The 27,763-nt window shown below is 42.7% G+C and overlaps 1 protein-coding gene across 2 annotated transcripts in view; it reads left to right on the top strand.

Moving 5' to 3' along the window:
- The window catches only part of RCOR1 (REST corepressor 1), an 89,150-nt gene extending 62,108 nt beyond the window's left edge, over nt 1-27,042 (top strand). For both annotated transcript variants that reach the window (XM_075029803.1, XM_075029804.1), the window contains 9 exons: nt 2,116-2,168; nt 6,218-6,379; nt 9,019-9,137; nt 12,691-12,769; nt 17,047-17,241; nt 18,288-18,365; nt 19,089-19,146; nt 19,695-19,924; nt 22,582-27,042. In XM_075029803.1, coding sequence (XP_074885904.1) covers nt 2,116-2,168; nt 6,218-6,379; nt 9,019-9,137; nt 12,691-12,769; nt 17,047-17,241; nt 18,288-18,365; nt 19,089-19,146; nt 19,695-19,924; nt 22,582-22,623 — 1,016 coding nt within the window. In that variant the 3' untranslated portion in view covers nt 22,624-27,042. The remainder of the gene's footprint in view (nt 1-2,115; nt 2,169-6,217; nt 6,380-9,018; nt 9,138-12,690; nt 12,770-17,046; nt 17,242-18,287; nt 18,366-19,088; nt 19,147-19,694; nt 19,925-22,581) is intronic.
- Nucleotides 27,043-27,763: the final 721 nt, after the last annotated feature.

Genomic DNA, 27,763 nt, shown 5'->3' with positions numbered 1-27,763 from the left:
TCTGTCTCCATTGCCCAGTGTGGTCCTCCTGGATCATGTTCTTCCCTTGGGGTGTGGTTTTGCAAGTTGGTTGGTTTTTTTTCTGTTGTTGTTGTATTCCCCCCCACCCCCCCGCAAAGCTGATTTCTGAGGCTCCTACCCTTTGGTAACCCTCAGGATGTTCTATTATGCAATGCAGCGATTTCAGTCTAAGAAGTTTCTATCACTGTCCCTGTCACCTCCACTGTCTGTGCAACTATTTTTTTGTTTGCCTTGTGCAAGAAAAGGTTGTTTGCAAGAAGGGATGGTTTTCATACCAGTTCAGTATGGTGCTTAGAAACAATTTGTTGACTTGGAGAGGCAGATACGTTTGTGCTGCAGGGGTGCAAATGAGTGGTTGTGGCTACACCTTTCTCCAAAGGGCTAATAAAACTTTTACTGAATGTATCCAGAACATGGTCCAACTAATGGGTTCATCAGCCCCTTGGGAGTCCCCATTGTGTGCAGGTGGGAGCTTGAAAGAGGAAGAACTTCATGGCGCATCCTTGCTAATGTGGAACCGTGCCTGTATTTACTGCATGCTCTTCTCCTGCCACAACATGTGGCTCTATTAATATTCTCTTGGACTTTTCCATGGCACTTAAAGCCCTTTTTTGCAACACCTTTTTGTGAAAAACAATTAATGCATCTCCTTTCCAAATCCAGCATTGATATCACATGTCATATTGTCTAGTAAGGTGGGATGTCCACTTTCTTTGTATTGATGACAAGCTGAAAATAAGAGGCTGGTGCTCTCCTGCTGTGCATTTTCTGATCTATCCTCTCTGCTTTCACAATACCTTTTGAGTTCATTGCTTAGTTTGCTCAGCTAAAGGAAGAATTGAGGACTGTCCCAGCTTGAAGGGAAGGCTTTAAGAAATGCCATGCTATTGGACACCAGAGACTCCATGCAACTGTTCTCAAAGGCAGAGAACATGGGAGAAGCACATTTGAGGGCTGAAGTTAATCATGAGGCCCAAACTGTGGGGAATGTGGCTTCCTTAGCTGCAGTGTACACAGAACCATTGCCTTCTGGAGGTGCTGCACGTGCTCTCCATGAGTTGGGTGCTCAGCACAGGAATTTGCTTGCATCTCTCCCTGGGTATCTGCAGAGAAGGAAACAGGAATGATTTTTGAGTTCATTGCTAAGTAACTTGTCTTGAAGTCCAAAATTTGTAGAAGAAACTGAATTCTGGCTGTGTGTGCCAGTTCCAAGTCTTTTAGGGTATTTGCGTGTTGGGGATGCTACAACCGACCAATGCTTCCAGCATCTTCCACTCCATTAAGTGAAGTGCAAGTTTCACCTTTTAGCTAGTATTTTTTTCAAGGGTGGTGTTATCATTACAGTGCGTTTAATAATGACCAAGCACAAGGGCGTAGAATTCAGAACGCCACCTCTGCTACTGACTTTGATCCAGCCCTCTCAAATGGGTGCTGTTGCATATAATGTAAGTTCAGTCATTCATACTGAAAGAGACTTTTGGGTTTTAGTCCCATCTGTACAAAATATAACTCCTCAGGGCATCTTCACATTGTAAAGGTTAAAAGCTCGTGGGGGCCTAATAATACATAGAGGTGGGGTTTGGTCCAAGATAAAAATTGCTGAGGCATAAGGGCTGAAAAATTTGCCAAGATTATCTGCAGTGGTTGTGCAACACTAGGAGTCTGGCAGTATTGGAATGTATGGATTGTGTCGGGATTTTTGTTCTTAAGAAAACAACTGCTTTGAGGGATTAAAAAAACCAACAAACAAACCACCAGGTAGCTGAGACAGTCATGCCTATAGCTTTGGTGAAAAAGTTCTGAAATATTATATGCCATGTTTCAGAAGTACTGGAACTGGATTGGATATCATGCATCATTTAGGCTTGTTAAGGAAAATATGTAGTAGTTTGTGTGTGACTGTTGTTGTTCTTTTATTTTCTTCCTTTCCTGAATTGTTGGAAACAGCAGCTATTCATGAGAGTTCTCTGTGGAGGATGCAATGACCATGACTTAAGTCAGAGCTGCAGGACTGGGTTTTAGACTGGAAAGGGGAAGGGAAAAGCAGATGAGATGTTGTATGAAATGCTCTTATGCCTTCTCTTTGTTTTTCAGTGGACGAATATATTGCCATTGCTAAAGAGAAGCATGGATACAATATGGAGCAGGTAACAACCCTTTGAATACTTACTTTATTTTAAAATCTTTTCCAGCAGGTATTAAAACGTGACCTAAAGTGTCTGCCTAAAACTGGTTCTTCCTTTCTGTACTGTCTGTGTTTCCTTCTCTCCTACTTCTCCCCAAACTGACTGCTCCTGATAGTAACCTGTGCTCTGGGGGTATGGAGTTCTTCCTAGTTTTACATCAAGAGTCAAAAGAAGAAAAACAACCATTGTAATTTCTATTGGAGTTTGGCCATGAGCATGGCTTCCTATGGTGACTACCTCTTGAACACTTTCAGAACCCCTAAACAATGTTAAAAAGATTGGCTTGTCTTTGGACAGCTGCCTGATTTCATTGCAGTTTCCAGTTGACTGCTCCACCTCTGCTTCATGGATGTATTGGCAGTTATTATGAGCTATTGAACCATCATATGCTTTTCAGAGGCAAACCAATATCTGCGGTTATTTACCTTAAAACTGTGCTGCAAATCATTTTGCATTTCATAAATGAGCACCTCAGACGTTGGTGCAGTAGCAGTGGACAACTTCACCAGCTGTCTCTGAGGTTAGCTGGTGCCTTTAGCCTAGGCATGGAAATCCTGGTCTGAGAAGCAGACCTCTGCTTTATTCCATGTGGTCTAGGATTGTGTACTAATCTTCTCTGTGTTAACTAACATTGATTTCAACACTCATCTGGGGAGATGAGTAGACCTGTGCCTGGGAAGCTTTTCTGAATTCTGTGGAGTTTCCTTATGCACTAATACTCGCCCGGAAAGAGAAGGCGGGGAATCTCACGACTTACTGTATTGGCAAATTATGTACCGTCTCTACAAAGGGATTCTATGAAAACTTGAAAGTTTATGAAATTGTTCAGGCAAAGGCCACGAGTATAGAAACCAATGATTTGGATGGGCAAGGGTTTCTATTTAAATAACTCTGCTGTCCTTTTTGAGTCAGACTTTCAGTGGTTGGTAGTCATGCTCAAAAAGACTTGTTATAGAACAAGAGCATTGAAGTTGAGATAGCCAGCAAAACCAGGAATAATCAGACTTGATAATTATAGTTTCTAAGAGCAGAAAACAGCAATAAAAGGAAGATGAAGGCACCAAAAGGCTGTGAACTTAAATGAAAATAAGGATGGTAGCTCACTTCAGTTGAGATGGGGGTATCCTAGTTTTAGATGTCGTGGGTAATATTTGCCAAAAGAGATGGTCTCAGGGTAATAAAAATGGGTTTCATTATTTTAGTGGAGAAGTGTTGTTTGGAGGGTATAGACTGACCCAGAAGGCTAATCAAAACGAAGCTTGTGATTTTTAAAAAACCCACTGAATTCTTGTGTTTTGAAAAACTTTGATTTGGCTAACAGAGATTTGCATTCATTTTAATGTTGGAAATACAGACCCTCCTACTCATTCCTTGAAGTCTTTTTCCCTGTTTTTCTCCCCTCCTCTGTGTACAGAAGTAGAAGTTATGGGACTTGCCACACCAGGATATAAAGTGGATAAGCAACTTGTAAAAATGTCTCTCCTAAAAATTTTCTCATTCCTTTCCTAGCACTCACATAATACTCTAGAGTTAAACATGTTTCCCAGGTCCTTTGGAATTTCCTAGACAGCTAAGCGAGGTACTTCAGGAAATAACTGGAGAGGATCTATCTTCTATCACTCTGGAAGGCATGTACTCATTTTGTATTATAGGGACAAGTGTCAAGGCTTTCAAATCGGGATGATTTGTTGTGTCACCAAGGGACACTGTCTCTTCAGCAGGTATCATCAGAGTTTCTATTGGCTGCGTAACTGTAGACAAGCTGATACGGACTCCCTGGAAGCCAGTCAGAGCTCACTTTAGCATTTGGCCACTGTCTCTGGGCTTTGCTGGCCAAGGCAGCCCTTTCCCATGCATGCATCCCCCGACAGCCGGTCTCTTTGGACCCCTGTGCAGGTTGCTTGGCTGACAGTCATCGCACAGAGATTCTCATTCTTCCATCTGTGCCCCCTGCCCAAAACCTACCTTTGCAGTTTAAGATGTGCTAGTTTGTTGAAGGGAGTGGTGAGCTACCTGGCAGGGTGGCTGTGGCGCATGCTGGGGCTCTTCTGCCCAGTGGCTTTCCTGTCCAGCTGGCCGCATTTGCACTGTGCATGGCTCCTATATCTGTCCTTTCTCTCCTTTTGCCTGTGGCCAAGTGCCCCCTTGTTGGCTCTGCTGCTGTCGGATGATGGCTGGAGGCTCGGGGCTGTGTTGGTGGGAGTCCCTGCAGCCTCGCCAGCTTGAGGGCAGGCTCCAGCAGGCGAGTGAGCTCTGGCAGGGCAAGCCCGCTTCAGCTGGTGTTGCAAACCAGGTGTAGGTGGTTGTGCTGAGCTGTAGCAGTCACGGACTTTTGGGAGCACTACATCAAGTCTGGCCATGAGCTGTGCTCTCCTGCTAGCCTGTCTCAGACACCCTGGGACAAAGGAGGCTGGAAAAGCTGTGTACTCACCTGTGTATGAGTGCAGAGCTCTCCTAGGACAGCACGGGGTGGAGGAGGCATACTGCTTTCCTGTTTAAATTAAACAAGCCTATAAGGAAAACCTTTTTGTTTACCTTTTGCTTTGTGTAAGCAACTGTCCCCTCAGCCCTTGCTAGCACCTTAGTAGTATTTAACACTACCCTGCCCTACCAAAATGTCTCCCTCCTTGTTTTTCTCTTGCTTTCTCACAGGGATATTTGGTACACCTTGTATCTGCAGCTGAAAGGGATGGCGGGGGAGAGAGAACTCAGTCCTTTGTGACTGCAAAATAGTTCCTTTGCCCCCATGTTTGCCAGAGTGGATGGAGATAAGTGGCTGAGTGGCTCCTATGACAACTTGAGTGGCTGTGCTGCAACCAAGACTACTTGTTTTGCATGGTGGCAAAAGGGAGGAGAGGCTGCCTGGGCAGCACTGAGAGGCCAGTAGGGTCAGGACAAGATCTTGGATAACACTAATATTTATATGCATACTCTCTGCAGAATCTCAGGGGAGCAAGATCCCATAAAGGAACTGCTTTTTGCATAGCGAAGCATAATGGGGAAACCCCGAATTTGGAGGGATTTTGTAGCTCTGAGTGGCCAGGGCGAAACTACTAGATGAGGGTAACTGTGGCTGCGAAACCCGAGCTGAGTTTGCATATGATGAGCAGGTTATTCTGATGTTTTACTCAGCATGTTAGGGATTGTTTTCACTTTACAGCCATTGCAAAAGGCTGGTTTCTTGCTCTGCAGAGTCAGGCCTTCCCAAAATGACTTGCGGTGGTCGCTGGCATGCCAGATGTAGTGATGTGTCATAACACGCAGGGGCTGTGCACCCCTGTGAGAGGGGTGGCTGCGAGCGAGTGTCTCGGAGATGGTGGGAGGAGGACGGTTTGCAGATGGTGAAGCACAGCGCATGCACTTTGTCTTTGGAACTGAGAACTAGAGACTGCAACAGTGAAACGAGGTGTCTCTCAAGGGAACAAATGAGCAGCATCCAAAATAAGTGAGATTTGTTCCTCCTTCGGGCCAGGGACATCTTAGCAGCAAGTCAAGGTTGTTCATGCTCTCTGCCTTTCCTTCTTCCAGTTCTTCCTGCATCTCCCCTCCCCGAAAGAGCCCCCTAAACAACCATAAAAGCCCCCAGTTAACTAAACCGTCCTCCTAATTGCATAGGAAATGAAGGGAGTTTAGCACTGGCAAGAAGCTTCCTTTTGTCCGGCCTGTTTTTTAGGTAGTCTTCCCAAGTCTTTTCTTAGCTTTCCTGTGCATACCATGATCAGTAAAGTTGGGGTCATTTCTTCAATTTTCTTCTCCCCCCTTTCTGTTGCTACTCTCTTTATTACATTACTACCAGTGTGGTTTGGATAAACTTCAAGTTGGTCTTCACCCTAGCAGGGTGGGGATCAGATTCCAGGTTTCTTGCACACAGAAAAGTGTCTGATGTAGCTGAGAATTAAAATTATGTCTAACATGTTGCCTGAGAAAAATGCTGTAGCTCTCCCTTTGCGTGCATATAATAATGTTTCTTGTGATTACAGTTGTCCGCTTGGTGTCCTTGTTATTTCTAGGCCCTCGGGATGCTGTTTTGGCACAAGCACAACATAGAGAAGTCTTTGGCAGATCTGCCAAACTTTACTCCGTTCCCAGATGAGTGGACAGTGGAAGACAAGGTCTTGTTTGAACAGGCCTTCAGTTTCCATGGGAAAACCTTTCACAGGATCCAGCAGATGGTAAGTAGTGTCACAGGAATGGAAAAGCAGAACAGGTGGTTGGACTGTCATCTTCAGTGCTGATTGTGCTGAACTCCTGTCTAATGCTCTTGAGAGAGAACAGGCCAAAGGGGATGTTAGAGGAAAAATCTGACCATGGATGGAAAGAAACAACATTGTTTCCAGAGTCTTCGTGGAAGTGTTTTCCTGAAGTGCTTTATTCATTCAGGATAAACTGTGACTGTGCAATTTTTTTGGCTGGAAATTACAGTGTTCAGTCCCTGGCGTGCTATGGTAGTGTTTATGTCTTAGCTGGAGTTCAGGCATGGTTTGTACACATGTGCCCACCCACACACAGAGTAAAGATCATCTCTCTGTGCAAAGTTGATTTCCTTTCTTACAGCCTGCTTTTTAGGAATTAATTTTATATGACTATGAAGTCTGTGCTTAATGTGATTTGGGACTGTCAGTGGATGCTGTGGTGGAGGTTTATACATCATTACAAGCATTCAGTCCTTTGCTTTTGGTTGGTAGTGATATTTTTTTAAACTGTGATTGAAAACGTCAAGGGTAGCTTTCTGCCTGAAAGGGAACTGCTGGGGTGTGTGCAATTTTCTTTCAAAAGAGGGAGAGGATGGGATGTAAAATTTTTTTATTGATTGTATCTTAAGAGTTTCTTCAAGTGGTTCATCACCTGGGTGGGAACCAGACTTTGTTCTTTGCTCTCCTTCAGTAAAGTGCCTCTTGAGTGTTCCAGCAGGACCCGGTTATGTTGGTTGTGACCCTTTGAAGTGAGCCTAGGCTGTTGCAGTCTGTTCACCCTCTTTCAAAGCATATGTGAAGGTCTGTGTTCCTGATCCCGCTGAAAAGCAAAAGACAACTTGCCTCCCAAGTATGAAGAAAAACTGCCAGGACCCTTTTCAAAAGGGTAGCAGGAAGAGGCTCGTTCTCCTCATGTCCTCCTTGAATCTTTCTTCACTGGGGTTCATTTACAAACGTTCTTGGAGTCCTAGGGCCTCCCACTCCCTTGGGTCAGATGACGGGGCTTGCACATACTATGCACAGCTGATACAGACAGTCTGGAGAGTTGTGGACTCCTGAAGGGTGAAGCTGTTTTCTTCTTTATTCCTCTGTTCTTACACAGGGGGGGAAAAAACAGGAGGGGAATCTCATGGCGGGGAAAGAGAACATAAAGCCTGTCCTGTTGCTTGGTTAAATGCCAAAGCAAGAAATTATCAATTTGGTTTATGTGCAGAAGCATGACTCTGTCCCTGAGTGAAGCGCATTCCAATACAGGGATGCCAAGCTCATGCACTGTTCCCTAGGTAATGATATTTTTTTACTGTTGCTCCCAGAAAAGCCATCCTGCATGAAAGGAATTAAATGGCATGAAGCTTTGTGTTTAGCAGGGGACAGGAATCAATGGCTCCGGAGCATGTTAGTTGTTAGTTTATATATGCTGCCCCATTAGCACCAGCGCAGCTTGGAACTGAGGGGAAAAATCATCAAAGCTAGAGAATGAAGAGTGAGTTACGTTATTTACCGGAGCTGGTTCTGATATTTTGGCACTCTTAACGTGCGTTTATAGCCAAGTGGATGTTTGTCACGAACAGCCTTGTCCCTGAGTTTGTTCTGCGGAACTCTTTAATTTCAGCACATCAGCCTGCAGCATTGCTCTTGGCAACGCAACATTGACATAGCACCTGTGCTTTGCCAATGCAGATGGATTTATGTCTGTGTGCAGCTGTAGGCCAAGGTGGTAGTTCTGGTGTGATCCATTATAAGGACTTAAAGTCAACCTGCAGTCTGAGAACCAGACTTATCTCAAGTGAAGACTTAAACTGCAGTATCTGAATAAGAGAGATCTGGCTCTTGCTCACAGTTTTGTTTTCCTCCCTACCTGTCCTGCCCTCCAAGCTGAATCAGACACTTACCTAAAACATGTTTTATTCAGCAAGAAAGGCTGGACTTTTACCTTGTAGAAGTCCTGTGTAAGAACATCCATGCAGAGTACCTCAGAAATAGAGAATTAGTCTTAATGTAGTCATATGCTTTTTGGGGGAAGACTTTTCATTCATAGCTACAGGGCAAAGACATTAGTGTAAGAGGAGAAAAAAAAATAATTCTGAGACTTGTTTTTTCTTATATCCTCAGTTCACTATACAGTAACATTTCACCTTTTGAAAACATCTTTTGTTGAGACCTTTGAATAGACTTCATCATGTGAATGGTGTGAATAAGCCTTTTTAACCAAACATCAAAGATACGCTTGGGATGTAGCCTGCAATTCAGCAGTTCCTGCGGTTGCTTACACATGCCTATGTTGGCTTTTAAAACTGTTATCTCAGTTGCAAGGCCCCATTTTGGATTTGCTCTTGCTATGTTCTTCTATTCTGAAGGGAACCAGCTACCTGGCTGGTGAGTGGAGGCTTGCTGAGATGCTCTTCAGAGATTTTGATGGCCTAAATAGTAGGCACTAACCTGAAGCACTCCCCCATAGATCATTTTTGGAAAGGCTGCAGAACTGCCTTGCTTGAGCCTTTGAGAGAATCCAACATAGAGAGATCAGATGTTCCTTGATAAAAACAGACCGATTGTATGTGAACTCCTGGGGATACTTTACATATAAACATATAAAAGGATACATGTTTAATTTACAGCTTCCTGACAAATCAATAGCCAGCCTGGTGAAATTTTACTACTCCTGGAAGAAGACAAGGACTAAAACTAGTGTGATGGACCGTCATGCTCGTAAACAAAAAAGGGAACGTGAGGAAAGGTAGGTTTGCAAGCAGAAAGGCTGTGTATTGACGCACACTGATTTCTTTAGACTATCTCAGAGATTCCTGTTAGCTTGTAAGAAACTAGATGTAGGATTTTCCCCAAAATGTTTCCTAGTACCACACCTTCTTTTCCCACCCCTCTTCCCTGCTGTGCATGTTTTGCTTTGCTTAAAGCCAAAGGAATCTGTTAGCAATTAAGTGTGCTTCCTTTTTCAGCACTGATTGCTCTCTAGTGCAGTGGTCACCGTTCCATTACTCTAGAAGCTTTTTCTCTGATACTGCTTGAGGGTAGCGAAAATGAAATTAAAACTGTTTACAAGCTGATTGGCACTGTCGTCAGCAGAGCCAGAAAAGCTTATAAGCAGAGCAGTAAAAGGAAGTCATGAAAGAGCTAGAAATCTGCCTTTATTTCCTCCATGTGATGCTCAGTTGAGTGAGAACGTGCACCTAATGGGGAACAGGCTCTAGTGCAGCACCCCTCAGCATGCACACACAGACCCTTCCTGTGCCTTTTACTTAGAAAGCTGTTACCAATAAGGCTGTCAGGCCAAGCTCTGTTCCCTGAGAAAGATGAAATTAAGGCTCTGTTTTTGAGTGACGTGAGAAGAGGGTACCACAGGGGAACTTAGGATGAGTTCTCTGGCAGAGGTGTCCCAAGGAGTGCTGGGTGCATTAGGATTTGGGTGGTTGGTGTTTGGGATGTCACTAGCCACTGAGCTTCAGCAGATGAGCTTGACTCCTGCTTGTGCAGCTTTGCCTGCAAGTTCACCGCCCTGGATGCCTGTGCAAGCCTTTGAAGGTAGGTCAGCCAGTGGCCTTGTGTGTATTGCTAGAAGTATGTATACAGTTAGAACTGTCACTTGATGACTTTCCCTAGTTCTGGAGCTGACAGAGCCTCAGAAATGCAGTGGCCTCAGGTGTGTGGGGGGAAAAAAACCCCCGAGCCTCTGAACAGCAGCAATTCTGTCTGCTTGATGCAGGTACCTTCTCAGCCTGCTTTAAAATGCAGTTAATGTCTTTGCAGACCAAACTTGAGGTGCGCCTGGCTTTGGAAGACTCCTAATGTAATTGGGCAAAATTCTGCAAAAGCTTTTCCCTCAAAGGAGTTGCTTGTCTAGCACTTCCCAGGGAGCTGTTTGCTGGCTCCAGTGCGTATGAGCAAGCCCCGTTTGGGAAGGGGGAAGAAATGTGTTTCCAGGCTTGAGCTGTACTACACCAATGACTCACGCAACCTCTCCCATCTCTCCATTAGGTCAGCAATACTTGCTTAACAGGCAGGGCCAGGGAAAATACTACCAGCCAAATTGTGCAGTATTTGGTTGGCTTTCTCTGACCTGACTCTCTTTTTCCATTCTGTTGTTTTCCCTTCTGTGCAAAGGCTGTCTTGATTTCTTGATTTTTTTTTTCTCTCCTGCCCATCCTGCTTTTTTTTTTTCCTACTAATTTCTGAGGAGGGGGGAAATCTCTTATAAGGAGTATGTGTTTGTCTCATACTATGTGGTTTAGGATCTTTTAATACTACCTCTCTATTTTTGTTCTGTACTCATAAATGAAATTACTACAATTTGGAAGTACACCTCTTTGGTACCTATGCCTGTTTGCTGGGAAAAGCACCACCGCAGAGCATCTGGTGATTGGGAAAGAACTGTAGGGGCTGCCATGTGCTGTAATTTTGTAACCTTTGAGGAAGGCAGCTGGATTGGAAATGCGTGATTTGGTTTACACCTGCAGCAAGCTAAGCACCAGGCCGTCAGCTTGATGTTTGATTTCCCTTCTTCCCCTCCATTATGTAAAATAGTCAGACCCCTACATCCCCGAAGGATTTGTCAGTGCAGCCACGCAGGGCGTGGAAGCAAAGCTGAGTGAGTTTGGGGTTGCCCGGATTTTGAGGTTGTACTGTGCCATTGGGTGTTGGCAAAACTTCAAAAATCTTCAGTTAATAGTGATCAGTGTCTAAAACTGCAGAAATGAGTGGGTGGGTTTTGATCTAGCTCATGTCTAGGGAACTTGCTGGAATAGAAGAACAGACTACAAGCACAGCGAAGGCTGTGGAAGTTCGGCCTTTGCAGAAAGGCTGAAATCTGAACCTAGGTGAGAACACAAGGAAGCACTTTTGGAGATGAGGTTAAGAGAAGAGGCAGTCTGAGGTATCTCACTCGAATACTGCTATATCTCTTCTGTGGCTAGGCAGGGAAATTCCCCAACCTCTCAGATTGTCACTAAAATAGCTCCCGGTGCATTCGGGACCAGGTTTTCAGTAGCCGTTCTTAGCTGTATGCAAGGGGCTTTGTCTATGCAGCTCTGGGAGGGGGTGCTTGTGAGTTTATTCCCTGGAATCGTGATTACACAAACCAAATATCTTGTGAATTGGCTTGTGAGCCAGGCGGCTTGGGAGAGTAGCAATGGCTTGTATAGGTGACTGCTGTTGTGGAGATGGATGCCAGCTCAAGCCACCCGGCTGTACGTTCCTCCTTAGACTGTCTGCGCAGGACGTCGCTGCAGCAGGGAGACAGCCGTGAGTGAGCACCAGTGCCGCAGCCGCGCTCGCCAGCAGCTGCCGTGCCTGCTGTCCCCCGCTCCTGTGCGAACACCCCCCGGCTAGCTCCAGTACCCCAGCAGCATAGCACAGCTTCTGCTGGGGTTTCCCTGCACAGCCCTGCTGCGCACTGGTGCTGTGACATACCTGCACCAGCCGAAGTTCCTCGTCCCAGGCTATAAAGTTTGATATGACAAAATAGATTTATTTTTCTTATTAAAAAAAAAAAAGGAAGCTTTGATTAGGTCAGCTTATTTCTTCCGTTTCTGGGCATCATCCCAAATAGTGCAATTAACTTTAGTTGTGTACAGTACAAAAACTCTAAATGGTGCAAATATATTCGATTTAATGTCTGATTAAAATTCCAATGAAGCCAAACAGGCCAGGTGTGCCAAGGTCACTTTCAATATGGCCACAATTTCATGCCTGTTATTATTCTGTAACTGATAACCTCTTTTTCTTTTCCAGGGGAGAATGAAATGTGAGGCTGTCACTGAAAAAAAAAAACCCAACCCAAAACCCAAAAAACCCCAAACATTTTTTTATGCTTGTTCTTGAGGGAGTTTTATCTTGTGCATGTCTATTTTGCTAAATGTTAAGAAGCTGTATGAAATCCGTGTTCTAGCTACTTGCTGTAATTCTAAGTCTTTGTTTCTGTCTTGGTCTGCCTAAAGTTAAAATGCTCAGTATCCCATGTTCTTTAAAAGATACCTTTTGTAATTAATTTCATATATCTTGCCTTCACCTGAGCAGACTTACTTTGCCTAAGTACACTACTGAGAAGTCTTCCTTTACAAGAGATGGTCCCTAGTATCTTTACAATTAAGAATTTCTTGACTTAAAACAAAAACAAAGAAAAAAAACCCACCCCAACCCTGTAAAAAACCACCCTGGGAATAAAACTAAGGAAAGCTGTTGGACTTGCTGTTGCATCCATGCATTTCTTTTAGCATGCTATTTATAGAAAGAGAGCCTCACAAACTAATACAGTACTGCTTGCTTTTGTCTTCCAGTGAGGATGAAATGGAGGAAGCAAATGGAAATAACCCTATTGATATTGAAGTTGAACAAAACAAGGAGAGCAAAAAGGAGGTATAATTCTTTTCTTACTACTGTACAAATGAAAGTGTTTACTTACTAGCTACTTCATGTAGAAGCTGACAGTATCTAATTTTCTTTATTTGTCCTTTGTATAGTTGTCATACAAGAAAAGAAGAATTGTCTTCAGAATTATTCTTAGATCAAGACAAGTATAGACAAATAAGTTATTATGCATGTAGCTGGGAAAATTTAAGACTTTACCATCCCATGAGAATGTACTGTGTGAATGTTTTAGTCTTTTTGATTATCTTTGGCTGTGTTAGCTTGAACCACCTTCAGTGATGGTTTAAGTCAACCTAACTGCATGGAGATGGAGTAGAAGCACTTATGTCCCCACTGAGATGGCTTGGTGGAGGGGAAATATGTCCTTTAGTCTGTTCTAGGTAGATTAGCAAGAGTGTGTTTATTTACACCTTGGACTCTAAGGTAAATTCCTGTTGTACTGAAATCCTCAACAATAGTTCTGAGAATTTCAGTGACACCAGGATTGCAACTATAGTGGTGAACAGTAAAGGAGAAAGCTTCTGTGTGGCCAGTTCATTTTGTCTGGCAGAGGGCCCTTAACCTGTTATGTGTGGAATATTTTATCTACTTAAAACATAGTACTTGCACCTCACTTCAAATACTTCACTTTAAGTGGGCATAGAGTTCTGGATTAAAATAGCCACACAAATATAATGGACAGTTTTGAAAACCTAGTCTGTGATGCTTAACAGGAAAGTGTATACTTTATTTTCATGTGTATAACCTGCTGGTTATCTGTTACTAAATAAAAAAAGCCTTGCCATTCAGCAGCAGTGTGGGTTGTATGTGTGAGTGGGTGCTACAGGAAGATGTTTACCCTAAGGCCTTCTCACCTTGAAGTAGCTCCCTTTCCTGATTTCTTGTAGCCTGATTTCTCTCCCACAGTCCCTCTCTTTCAATTTTTTTTGAATTATTTTTTTAAAAGGGTATAGGTAGGAAAAAACCACTAGAAATATTTAAAAACATTATTGCACACAGGCAAAAACAAAGTCCTAGAGCAGCTGTTCTGTCAGTTGCTGTCAGTGAGATTAATTCCTCTAGTAAATTATTTTGAATGGAAATAACTGAAAAATCACAGCATTTTAGTCTGTTCTTCACCCATGCCAAGGTGCTCTCTAGACTTCCCAGCAAAGCCTAGCTGTTGCTTCTGCTGAAGGAACCATCATCCCTGATGACTTCCTAGGAGCAGAGTGGATGTGAAGCCTTACAAGAAGCTTGAGTTCTCAAAAGCCTCAGCAACACCCAAACTGGAAGGGTTCTCACTTGGCTAAGTTGCAGCTGCATACTGCAGGTCTCCAGTGTGTCTCGTAAATAATTCATACTATCATCTCATTTCCCATTATTTTAATAAATCTTCAAGTTTAGATTTCTTCATAAGCTCTTTGAAAGCTTGCATCTGTAAGAGAGCTCCCTTCAGTCCCCTTCATTATTGCTTCCTTCCCTAACAATGCTGGCATGCTCTGAACTTGCTGCAGAAGAGGGAAGGGTAGTTCTTCGCCAACTTGGCTGCCTCTGTTTTAAGGCCAAACCAGAGCAGATGGCTGACAGCTACCATCAAGACATTTTTGTAGAAAATCTTGTATGGGAAGAGGCTGTCTGCTGTCCCTGTCACACTAATACAGGCCATGGCACTCTAACCAATCTGAAAGAGATCACCAGAACTCATGGAGCATGTGCAGTCTGGCTGTGTATGCAATAGTGGGAAGCCTTGTGGGGGCTTTTCTGGACAGGAATTGTACTGGTGGGAAGAATGAAGCTGACAACCTGCATAGCCTGTTCAGACTTAATTTGATTTGATTTTGCAGTACCTGAGCCTGGGGCTGACTGAAAATGCCTTGAGAGAGAGCAGGTATCCAGGAGGGGGATATGTTCTTTCTTGATCATTATGTTTCTTTTAACGAAGTGGTCAGATGTGCAGAGGTGGTGATGTACCACTAGCCCAGGACTCTTACCGTAAAGAACCTCCCTGTTGCAACCCTGCAGAGATGGTTTTTCCAGCTCTGAGAGATGTCAGTTACCGCATGACTTGCCAAGTAATACTGGGATTTCTCAGAGTATCTGAAATCTCTTACGTTTCCTCTTTTGGGGATCATTTAAGGGGGAATCTTTCTTCTTTTTTTTCGTGGTTTTTTTCTTTTTTTCCCTTCTCTACTTTCAGTGTTAGTGCAACTGTTCAGGTTTCTTTAGATAGTGACTCCATAATACTGAGGTCATGAACTAGAGCTGCTTTCTTCACATCTTCCCTGTTCCCTGAGATGTCTCCCATTTCATCCTCTGCTTTTACATGGCTTGAGATAGCTTGGTCTTTTCCTTTTACACAGTGAAATCTGAGGGAGGGAACCTTGTTTGTATTAAGAGGTTTGTAAGAGTGAAGTGCACTGGATAGCAGTGGCAATATCTAAATAAAGAGAGGAGCTCTGCTAAATTCCTGCATCTTAATTCTCTCTGGTTTTCATGAATTGATTTAATTCTACAGAGATGTGTGTGGCCAGGAAAGCAAGAGTTTCCAAGATAGGGTAGATGTTCAAATTTTCAGAGCCAGCACAATATCACCAGGGCCTAGAGGCATTTGGAGCTGTCAAAAACTGTTTTGCTGGAGCTCTGGCTTCTTGTCCGCAACACAAGAGCTTCACATTCTTTGAACTGTATAAAACAATCATTTGAAACTACTTTCATTTTTCCTTAATGTTGAGGTTTCTGGGATATTTGCACTGCAGGCATTGTATGTTGGTCAACCTACAGCCTGAACCTGTTGTGAGGCATTACTGCATGATCCTGTGAAATTTTCTATGTAGATGAAATATGAATAAATCTGAAATATCCATGTTGAATAATTTACCCGGCTCAGTTATCAAAACGCTTGTTTCTGAAGCGGAGTGCAGAGCTTACCTCACTTATTCATAGCTAAACCAGGCTGGTTTCTCCTGCTCACCGCTCCCTTCTGCAAAAAGAAATAGGGTATCCATCCTGCAACAGCAATAGTTATCTCTTGCTCCTGGGCTTGCCTTGGGCATCGCCTCTCATGGAGTCATTGAAAACAGGCAATTGTCCATATTATTGCTCCTATGTGGCTCTGGCCATTGAGCCCGTGAAGAGGGTGCAAGCTTTTATCTGCTGGCAAGCTGTGCTGGGGTCTTCCAGTCTTCGGGAGGCAGAGCCTCATGCTTACATGGGGCTTTGTGCTCAGCCTTGTGTGGGTTTGAATGTGAGCGTTTTAATGCTTATTAATGAGCAAATGCTGCAAACTGTGTAGAAACTACATGTAGCTGCAAATTAGGAGGGAAACAATAGAGCTAAGTGAAGCCAATGTGTTTAAAGCTGGCAGTGATCAAGTTGAGGATTTCAGATGTGTGGCTTCCTCTCTCTGCTTTTTCTCTCCTTGCCACCCTTCTGTTCTGTGTTCTTGGCTAGGCTCCAGCCACTGGGTAATAAATCTTGGGTATGAGTTGCTTGTTGAAAATAACTTCTGGAAGAAATGGTTTCGGTATTGGAGAATCAGATGTGCGCTTGAAGTATCTGTAGTATAGTGTCCTAGCTAATCTACCTGTTAGAGGTGTTTGCCTAATTCTTTGCTTTAGGCAGAAGGTGTAAAAGTAACTAGTGGTGTGTGAAATACTCCCTTTTCCAAAAGAGACTTAAATTTTACTGCATCAGTTTAATGGAACAGTTGATATATCAGTGCTATGCAAAAAAACTTGGCTTCCAAGAAACCACGTAATGATTAAGAATGACTTTGTAGTCACCTTGCTCCTTTATCCTTAGCCTTTAAATAAATTTGGTTTATTCCTTCTCCTGTCTCGTATGTAGAAAAACAAGTGTCTGTAAACTCTTCTAGTTGCGTTCTTTCCCTGTCTCCAAACTCCACTTTGTTTCCTTCTGGTGTTCAGTTAAACTGGTGTGTTCAGACCTGGAGATAAAAGCAAGGACAGAGGTTTCAGAGTGTTTGAAAATAACCAGAATTTTTAACTGCTGGAAGATTGGACATCTGTCTCCCAAAATGAGAATGGGCAGAGAAGACAACCAGTATCTCTATAAACATTGAAAGCTGCCTAGAAGAAAGATTTGTGTAAGACTGTTTGTATGATGTGCCGCTTAAAGCAAAAAATGTCTTCCTGTCTTCAGGCCAGCTTTTTCATTCTCTAACCTTTGACAATGGCTAAAAGTCATAGAAGCACAGAATGGTTTGAGTTGGAAGGGTCTGTTAAAAATCATCTAGTTTTGTAAAAATGACTGCTGTTTGCCAGATGCCGCCTGCTGAAACCGTTCCTCAGGTGAAGAAGGAGAAGCACAGTACGCAGGCCAAGAACAGAGCGAAGAGGAAACCTCCCAAAGGAATGTTCCTTTCCCAAGAAGATGTGGAGGCTGTTTCTGCCAACGCGACAGCTGCTACCACTGTACTCAGACAACTGGACATGGAATTAGTCTCAATCAAACGACAGGTATGGGTGGGATAGTTCAAGAATAACTAGTATTTTTGGTGGTAGTGCCTGTCACAGTCTGCAAAGTTCACAGGAATTTGTAGCTTGGCAGTGATGATGCACATCGTTATGTGGCTTAATTGACAAGCTGCTAGCCTTGTGCTATAAACTAATGCAGCCCTGTGTTTTATGTCTCTTATGTTTTAGTTCTACGGGCAAGACTACTTTATACCTAAAGTGAAGCAAGGAAAAGTCCATAGCACTGACTTGAAGGAACATTTGTTGGCACTTTAGTGTTTCTTGCACTTTGGAGTTCCTTATGTTTTAACTCTGAACTTCCCTCAGATGACATTGGTTTCAGCAGTATCTGATCTCCATCTGCAGCAGTCAGTTTCCTTTGCCTTTTCATATGGTACTTTTGGAACAGGCAGATACATTTGTTTTATTCACTCTTAGAGAGAATACCTCATACAAACTTTCCTATGTACCTTTTGCTTCCCTGAGGGATCTGCCGCTTAAACAAGTGTTTTTCAAGTATCTGTTAGTAAAGACAGGTTTGCTACATGAGTCTGTTTCCTAGTTCTAAACATTTTCACTGTTTTTAAAGCAGAGATCTGACTCAAGGTCTTTATTAAACTTAATAGAATTGGTATTTTGGTCTGAAGCCTTTTTCTTGGTATTCTTGGAGAAGTGGAGCTCTCTAGCAGTCTTTGATTCATTACTTGTTGTGAACAGGGCATTTCTTCTTATGCTGGGCTTTATACAGACCTGGAAGTTGGGGCAGTTCTTGCTCCAAATAACTTGCAGGCAGGATAGAATAAATTAAATGGGATCTCCTGATGTGCCAGCTGCTCCTGCATTACTTTATTCCAATATAACAAACTTTCTTTTTGGAAAAGGGAGGTTGTGAGGAAAAACTGGAATGCTGAGCTTGTGGGGTTCCTGCTGGGGCTGCTGGAAGAAGGCTTGTCCAAAGTGGTTTTGTTTTTTGTTTGTTTGGTGGGGTTTTTTGTTTGTTTTGGTTTGGTTTTTTAATCCTTGTTAAAGGGATGAAACTTTCTTTTCAGATTCAGAATATCAAACAGACAAACAGCGCACTCAAAGAAAAACTTGAAGGTGGTATAGAACAATACAGACTTCCAGAGGTAGGATCATTTTCTGACCTGTGTTTATTGTGGAGATAAATGTTAATTTGTGTTTATGTACCAGGGCTATTTGCGTTGCCAGTAAACTAGGACCAATGCCCTATTAGTTGTCAGTGTGAATCAAGACCTTTACCATATTCACTGTTGTTGTGTAATGGAAAGAAATGGGAGATGAGAAGAAAGTAAGAGCAATGTTTAACATGTGAAAGTGATTTCTAACAGCAGCACAGTTATCCCAGGTATACCACGTTTTGTCAGTGTTGTATCCGTATGCCCTTGTGAGAGATAGTTGCTTTGCTCTAAATACTGAGAAATGTAGGAGAGGATGTTAATGGCCCATCTTTCTCTTGGCACTTGGTGCTTTTGCTGTTTTCCTTCCAACTCTGGTACCTCACGCTGGAAGTAATTTGACCAAGATTACAGAGGGTGTCTGTGATAAAAACAAGTAGGTGCTTTGGAAGAGCGTGGCTCTTGGTTATCTGCTCAGACCATTCCCTATCTTTTTGTATTACCATGACTTACAGGCGCAGTGTATGTCACAGTTAACTGAATGGATGCCATACGCGGTTCTTTGTTGAAAACATTGTTGCTACTAAAAGCAATGATGCAGTTTGAATAGCAGTTAATTCCTTGTTGTGTTTTTGTGAGGTTTTTATGAGCTCAGATACAAGTGAAAGTTGTTGCTTATGTAAATGAAGTTACCTGATTTTTTCTGATGTCTAGGTCGTTCAGAAATTTAATGCACGTTGGACCACGGATGAGCAGCTTCTTGCTGTGCAAGGTATGGCACTACAAGTCTATTTGTACTTCAGTTGGTGATAATCAAAACTCTGCTGCATTTCAAAGCTGTGTTTCCCTTCAGTGGCTGATGAAGGATTTTGACATCGCTGTCTACTAATGCCCAAAGAATGGAATTGAACAGGGAAACAATATCCTCCCTTCCCCTCCCTAGGCAGTATAAATTGCACCATATGAATGTTTGCAAATATTCTCTGCTCGTGCAAGCTTTCAGAAAGTGAAACTCTACTGGAGTCACTGCTATGCTCTTTGTCTGCATAACTTCTCAAGTAGTACAGGCAGATTTACACAGGTTTTCTAGATTTGGCTCTGCCCATCTTTACTACATCTCTATTTTATTCTCTTCTCCCGGGCTAGTCTTAACTGTGTATCTTGCCCAATGTAGACTTTTTTTTTTTCTGGATTAATCTGAGAAAAGCTTGCAACTTTGACAGAAGTTCAGCTTTGGATCCTTATGCTGTGACTTGAGCCTGATTTGTGGTCTTTGTGGAAATAACACATTGTTTTTGTTTTTCTTTTTGTTGCTTTTAGCAATCAGGAAATACGGCCGAGACTTTCAGGCAATCTCTGATGTGATTGGAAACAAATCTGTGGTGCAAGTGAAAAACTTTTTTGTAAATTATCGGCGTCGCTTCAACATAGATGAAGTTCTACAGGAGTGGGAGGCAGAGCACGGCAAAGAGGAGACAAATGGAACCAATAGCCAGAAGCCTGTAAAATCCCCTGATAATTCCACTAAAATGTCCGAAGAGGAAGATGAGGTAAATCCAATTTAAAAGTCACATAAAATTCCCAATCTGAGCTCAGTTCAGATAGATGTGTGTGTGTGTGTATATGTGTGTGTATATATATATATATATATATATATGTACTCTTTGAAAAAGCCATTTTTGACAATCTTCAATCTGAGCATATTTCACTTCCTCTGGATATACAGGTTCCAGTACTGATTTTTGGAATTGGGAATTCCAGACATATATGAAAGTGGAAAGAGAACAGTTAATTTGCAGCCCTCTGACAGGATCTATATCTCATCAACACATGGACATTTTAATGCCTCTTGCTGCTGAAACCCCATACATCTTTTTCTCACTTGGATGTTTTCCCTGCACTCAGTTCTCCAAGCTGTTCTAGGTTTGGCTTTGTGGGACCGTACAGTCTTCTGAGGCAAAGCTTGCTCTTTCATTTTTGACAATGGAGTGGTTTCACTCTGGGGAAGGAAAGCAAGCTATAAACAAGGAGAGTGTGTGAAACTGTTCACTCTGGAGTTACCTAGAGGCAAAGTTTCCTTGATTTTACAGCAGTTTCTGTGAAGACAGAAATTCTAGAAACAGCCTCTCCTTGATGGAGCTTCACGGAGTTAACACTTCTCCAATGACAATCTGTGTTTAAAGTTAACTAAGAGACTGTAGAGTGTTTGTAACAACCTTTCATATTTAAAAATGTAATATTAACACAGTCTTGCAAAAGAAGACCCAACTAGAGGTTTGCATGTTAAAAATGTCTGATCTAGGACTCCCTTTGGCCTAATTTTGTAAGACAGCTTGGCACAAAAGCTATGTCTTCTAAATGCAAGCACAGTCAACAGTGTAAGGTGAATTTTGGTCTCACATGGACTAAAGACTTTTCAGTGTACTGTATATTCTTGTTGCCCTGATTATGGTTGGCTCACTTGTACATTGCCATTCAGACATTCAGAGAGCAGAACTTCATTGCTGCACAAATCCTAACAATGTGTTATTCAAAGATGCTTATATCTGGGGACTAGGTCCAAAGGCATGACAGATGAACAAAACCAAACTCAAAAAACTTGCCTTCTCAGAAGGGTGTGAGTGAAGTTGCCCCATTCTTCCAGAATTGAGAGGTGGAGCAAAGAAGCAATGGTACTAGTATGTAGCCACCCATTTGGAAGACAGGTGGCTTGTGTCACTGCCTTTTCCTGTGACCAGTAGAGTTGTATCTGTTGGCAGTGCAGAGTTTTTCTTCTCTGAGCCCTCTGAGATTCTTCCTTGCTCCTGAAAGTTACAGTCAAAAAAGGGGAGTCTCACTTGAGATAGGAAGAAAATTGTTGCATCAGGAACCGGAGTGTGCAGATGTGGCCAAGTGTGTGGATACTGGAGCAATGAGGATCCCAGACAAGTTAGCAGAGGAGGAAGAGGGAGACTGGAGGCATGACAGCAATGTCTGGTGAAACGACTGGTGGAGCAGCAGTTGTAATCCCCAAAACAGTGATATAAAGTGCCCAGGCTGGAGCCGAGCAAGTGCTGAGTTGTGAAAAGGGGACCAAAACAATAGGCTGGTGGGAATAGTTGCAAAGGCGAGAGAAAAGGCAGCTATTGTGAGAGTCGGGCAGTTCAGTGTGCCCTGCAGTACAGTAAGGGATGAGAGCAGAGCCTGCCTGCACCAGTCTGACACAGGCAGGAGCCAGGCAGGGTGGCAGTGAGCTGCCAGCTGTGACATACCATGTATGCCTTACCCTAGCACCATGTGGCTTGTAGTTCTCGATGAAGCCTACTCTGGATGGTAGGAACTGATGTGTCACAGCTGGGAGGAGGAAGGTGCTGGCAGCATGGAGGGGATTTTAACTACCAAGCCTGCAGCTTTTTATAAAAATGCTCAAGGAAGGAACACAGGGGTGTTGCACACTGGACGTCTAATGGCCACCATGTTCTCTGAGCACATCAGACATTGCCTCTCAGGCTGGCTGTAAATGTGGTGCTCCTGCCTTTGCAGGTAGCATAAGCACAGTGCGGACTGGGTGCCTGTCTGAGCAGTTCTGGGGGCAAAGTGAAATGTCATTGGGATTATCGCATAAGTGATCTACATGGGCTAGGAGGGGGGTTCCTGGTCCCTCCTGAGCTGCGCAGTACCGTGTGGCTGGTGCCTGCTCTTGAGAGCACTTGCACAAGCGGCTGGTCAAGTCGGGTGGACTCAGTCAGTCAGCAGTAGCCAGGAGAAGACTTTGTTGACCTAACACTGAAGTCCCTTGGGTGCTTTCTCCCCTGGCATGCCTTGTCTGTCTGGCTGCCAGCCTAGTAAAAGCTTTGTCAGCCCTCTGTCTGCTCTGGGCTTTCCCCTTCAGTGTGTTTTCATAGCAAGTGACCACAGTTGGTGTCTTTTGTGTTGTTTTTTTTGTTTTGTTTTGTTGTTTGTTTTTTTTAAGAGGAGAGGTGAGACTGTTGATTATAAAGCAGCCTCAACTCCAGTCTTAATTCTTGTATGTTTACACTCCAAACAAATCGTAGTGTGGCTCAGAATAGGGGAAGCTGCTGTAATTCTTCTCATGTGCCAGGGTTGTCCGTTTTGTTGCTTTCAGTACCATGGATCTGGGGTGAAGTTTGGAGATGCAAGAAAGCCTATGTGTATTCATTTTTAAACTAAACGTCTCCTTTTTCTCCCCCCTCCCCCTTCCCTCCAGGCTACTTCTGTTCTTGATGTCAGATATGCATCTGCTTCGTGAGAAGGTGCTGTAGCCTAGAACAATTTGTGTTGACTACTGTGTTATCCAGGATATCAGGTATTAGCAAACCTCAGACAGCCATCTGCATCATATCTGTGGACAAGCAGCTATTACCAAAAAAAGGCAAACGCTTCCAGTCCTGTGCTACATCTGCCTTAATCTCCCCTCATTCCTCCATACTGCCTCCACTTTCTTTCAAAAGCACCCCGGTAGCTCAGCTCTCCATTTCATCAGCGTCCTGCTTAAGCATGGGGATTTCTAGAACCAGTAACACCTGTCTGTAAATTTTGACCAACCTGCAAAACAAGGAGCTCCTTAGCAGCCCCACAGTAACTCTACACATTAGGAGTTCTTATAATACTTGGTCCGTAGGGTATAAGTACATATTGCTGCATGGCCTTGTGGTCTCCGCTTCCTGTGTATTCTTATGATGACACTATTATTAGCGAGCTTTCTATAAAGGAGAGGCCTGTGCACATGCCAGTGGTGTCAGATTTGTTCTGAAATGACAGGGCATGCTAACAAGCAATCTTGAATAATGCAAAGTGATAGGAAATGTTATTTCTAAGGTTTGGTCAGTCCAAGGTTGTAAACGTAACTCATTACACTTCTGGTTTGTGCAATTCTTTCCACTGTATTTGTGTGTTTTTGCTTCATAGAAAGCTCCCTAATTGAGCATTTTATTCCTGTATATTTTAATGGCTTTTATTTAGTGCAAAAGGGAATACGTAACCTGAAACAGTTTGATACGCTATTTAACCCCTGGCATTCAGCATTTGCATTGTAACTTGTTAAATGAGTGCTACACAACTTTCTTTTTCCTGATCCTCTGTGGGATTAAGTCAAAACAACTTTCTCTGGTGCCTCTCCTTTTGGAATATGTGCCTTTTTACATTTGGCTACCATAGGTCACTTTCTGTCCCAGTGTCTAATTCCTCCTCAGAGTGCTGTTTGCCAAAGACATCAAACTACTTCTCCCACTGAAAGTCTGGATGAGGGTTGGAGCACCAAATTCAACCTTCAGGTAGTTTTTGGTCTCTCAGAATTTTAATGGAGAAGATCTGGGTTAATTTCATTGGCCATTTTAACCCTTCTGAAGCACACATTGCTTTCATGTTCTGAACCAAAATATGCAATTTAAAAATCTAAGAGGTGCTTTTCCAAATATTTGGTGCATGCAGCTTTCAAATCCCCAGCCCTCTGCTTGGACGACCTGTGCTGTGGCCTATCTAGCTGGCTTGAACTGGAGCTGTTCTTGAAAGTCCCGTATGAGGACTTTGCACCTTGAACAAGTTGCTGACTGCCAAGCAGACAGTGCTCAGAGAAGCTAGAAACAGTAGTATTACTTCTTGTCCATTGGAAAGCTGCAAAATAACACTAGTCACAAAGCATTTAAAAATGGTTAATTTAATGGTGTTGGAAGAAACCACCAGGTGTCTTTGCATGTGGAAAAAAGGACCTTTCCCTCTCTTCCTCTACAGAGGGTTCAAGCCAAGATGGCACACAGCAATGTATGGCACCAGCCTCTCTTAACACAACCTGAAATGAGCTAGTCCATACCCTGGCCTGCAGCGGAGGTGCTGCAGCTCGGAGTCTAGCCCTGAACTTGGTGCTGATGTTTGAGCTGCTGAGCTGTGCCATGTTGTGTGCTGTGACGGCTCTGCTCTCTGTACCTAAACGAGGTAGGCTAATGCCAGCTGGCTGACAGCCGGCTGTGACTGCACCTCCTGCAGTGTAGACACAACCCAAGGAAAGGCAGGGGAGGTAGCCTCGTGTACTGCTGAGGTGGTCTTCTCCTTGGGCCTTGCGTGAGGAAAGTAATTCAACATCAGAAATCGAGCAACAACACAGGCGAAGGAGCAGATAGGCCTATCTTAGGACAAGCTAGGGTGTGGAGCCCAAAAAGAGTCTGTTTCAGCCACTTTGCAGCTGTTTCTGAGCAGTTTCATTCTGGTAGCTCCAGAGAGATCCTTTGAGGTGATAGGAGGAGGGAAGGGATCTAGTCCCTGTCCTCTGTACTGGAAACCTGTAATCCCAAGTTTGTGGCAGCGCCTCTACAGCTGTTGACGTGAACTGGCAGCTCTGATGGTGGCCCTGCAGGCGTTCCTTCTGTCCTGTGCCAGTTGGAGTTGGGAGTCTCTTGTGGGAAAGGACACTAGTTGTTAGCCAGTGTGAATTAGGATTAAAGACGGGCAAATAGCACTGTGAATTCAGCTGACAGTTCTGCTGTAAAGCAATGCCGCTCATTAGAAATACTCTAGTATTAACCTCCTCCTGGTTCCAATGCACGGCGACAGGTCCTCGCCAGTGTGAGCACGCTGTGTGAGCTTGCGTCCCAGCTGGTGAGACTCATCAGGAGAGGCTTCTGCTGGCGAGTTGAGTTACCTGTGAAGACTTTTCATCAGTTTTTGCCCTCAAATCTGTCCATCTGATGATCAGAAAAGTTGTGTTTTGGCTTCATCCCCAAGGGGTAGGGGGAAACATGTATAATTCATGATACTAGGAAGAAAAAAGTTGTTTAATTACTTTTCAGTTGACTGCTATCTTATTGTAGTTGATACATACAATATAATAGCACTGTATTTTAAACGTTTAGTTTTTTACATTCTCTTTAACTATGTTTTTAAATGCGATAAAATAATTTTAGCTTTTGAAAGTTTAAATGGTTTGGTCTTGTTTAGGTGAAGACCCTCATTTTCTTTTTTAAATGGGTCAAGCATTAGATACATCAACTGGTTGCATTCTGATTAGAAGGGTCCACAAAGATAACTGCATAAGATAGAATAGTCACTTAAATTTTGTTTCTTAAACTATCAATGTGAATGTCATAATTATATATATTTTGTGGAAAATGGGAAATTATTTCTCCTAAGTATAAGTTATTGTGCAAAATATGGTATCGTTAAAGAAAATGATAGTTTAAGTTTTAGTTTTAGAAATCTTAAAGATATAAAAGTGTATTGCATATGCATAAACAAATTTCATTTGTTCTATTTAATTTTTATGTAGTTGTGTAAAGTGCTAGGTAACTTCTTTTTTCGCTTATCCATTAAAACAACCTTGTTACTTGAATATTCGTGTTTAACTGGTTTGAAACAGTGATCAATTTTTGTAATATAATCTTATAACCAAGGGAAAAAAAAAATACATGCCTCAGTTGTGCTTAACAATATAGCAACAATGTACAATCAGATGCTTAAGACCATAGTAGCCATAACTGGTAGTACAACCACAATGGTTGTGTCTTGATATATTTAATACCAATGGGGATAATGAATTCTTAATATATTTTTACAAGTTTGCAACCAGGAAGACCCCATAAATATCCACTAGAACACTTTTTTAATAGTTAATATAAGAGTGAAACTCTTGTTCTCTTAAAGCAATGTCCTGACAAACATTTTTCTTTCCTGTACAAGTACATCTGAAACGTTATGTATTAAAATATGCTCATTGTCACTTTAAATTTCAGTTTTTATTCTCTAAATCGCTAACATGCTGTTGGTATTCTTGCACACCAAATACGAGCCAAACAGTGCATTACACTAACTTGATCACTGGATTTGTGACCATAAATCTCCAAGTCAATGAAGCGCAAAAATATCGTAGGAGATTTTTCTGATAACACGTTTTTTGAAATCTGTGTAAAATTATGCATAGCCCATTCAGCGATGAGTGGCCTGGTATTTACTCTTTACAAAAAAAAAAAAAAGAAAAATGATTTTTATTAGCTCCAGCTTGTCTTCAGCAAGTCAAAATCTAGTGATCTTGTGCAATGCCCCTAAAGCAAATACTTTCTGCCACTCCCTGGATAAATGCAGCTTTTCCTGTTGATAGTAAAGCACAATTGCAGTGAAAGTTACAGTTCAGAAGATGGAAGGTCAGTATAGTCTATGCATGTTGTATAATAATGAGTGTTTACATTCATATTCTCCTAAAATAAAATTTATACTGGAGTGTATAGTATTCCATTATGTAGATTTTATCAATTTTGTTAACTGCTTATAGATTGCTTAAAAGAAGTTTTTTCAAGATTTTAAAAGATGTATAAGGTTAAGTTTGCAAATATAATGGAAATGCTGTATAGCTTTTGAAGTGATAAAATACTCGTTGGGATTTTAAAGAAAGTATGTTGTAATAATGCTGTTGTAAGTAATATTTTAAATGTCTTTTTTGCCTGTTTTCTATAATTCAGCACACTTCCTGTGATGAATGTTCATAGCATTATAAAATTGCTTAGCCACTGAAAAGTAACATTTGGTTTTGAATTATTTTACTGTATGAGGAATTATAGTGGGGTAAATTCCTTCGTGAAATTCTACATAATTCATTTTTCTATGATTTCCAATGTTTGCTGACATCAAATAAAATTTTTTCAAGCCATTGATGTAATAAAATACGTAGTAAAATGTTATTGATGTAAAACGTGGTTCTGCTATGTAATTGATCCCCTACCTTTCAGATTTTGGTCAGGAGAACCGACCGGGGTTTGCCCCTTCCTGTACTGCGTCGTCTGCGTGTAGGTTGCCGTCGGAGCGCAGGTTAACTGCCGCTGGAGTCAGCGGGCAGAGTCCCGGTCTCGAGCAGCCTTTAGTGTGGTGCTGCCAGCTGGAGCTGCCTGGTGCAGTTCACGCCAGGGGTCCCGGAGAGACCGCTGCTCCTTTCTTGATGGTTCGGCGTATTCCTTCCCCTGGCCATGCAGCTGCATGCTCTGCAGTCCCGCCGGCACGGGCATCGCCTTCAGGCAACGGGCAGCGCTGTCGCGAGGCAGCTCTCGTGTTTGGGAAGCGGTGGGACTGGGATGCTGGCTGGTCTTGAGGGGCTGGAGCCGGAGTCTAGCTCGTAGGGTATGGATGGAGACTAGCTGACAGTGTTGTTGCTATTATAATGAGGACCTGAAGAGTAAACTGTCTGCTGCATGCAAAGTGCTAGCACTTGGCTGTACAAGTTAACAAGATCATCATCTTTGTCCTGCAATGAAAGAAATGCATTTAAAATGTATAGGAAAAGGCAACTCTTACCCTTGAAGCTTAGCAATGTGTAGATGTTGCTATCATAGATGCTCAAAATGGCAGGAAATTTTGCACTGGCGTTGAACCTTGGTATTTTCAGGAAGGTAATATTTTCTGTCTTCACGTAA

This window comes from Buteo buteo, chromosome 6 (genome assembly GCF_964188355.1).
Source record: "Buteo buteo chromosome 6, bButBut1.hap1.1, whole genome shotgun sequence".
Taxonomy (NCBI): domain Eukaryota; kingdom Metazoa; phylum Chordata; class Aves; order Accipitriformes; family Accipitridae; genus Buteo; species Buteo buteo.
Note: the sequence above shows the minus strand (reverse complement) of the source record. Positions and strands in the feature narration are given on the sequence as shown.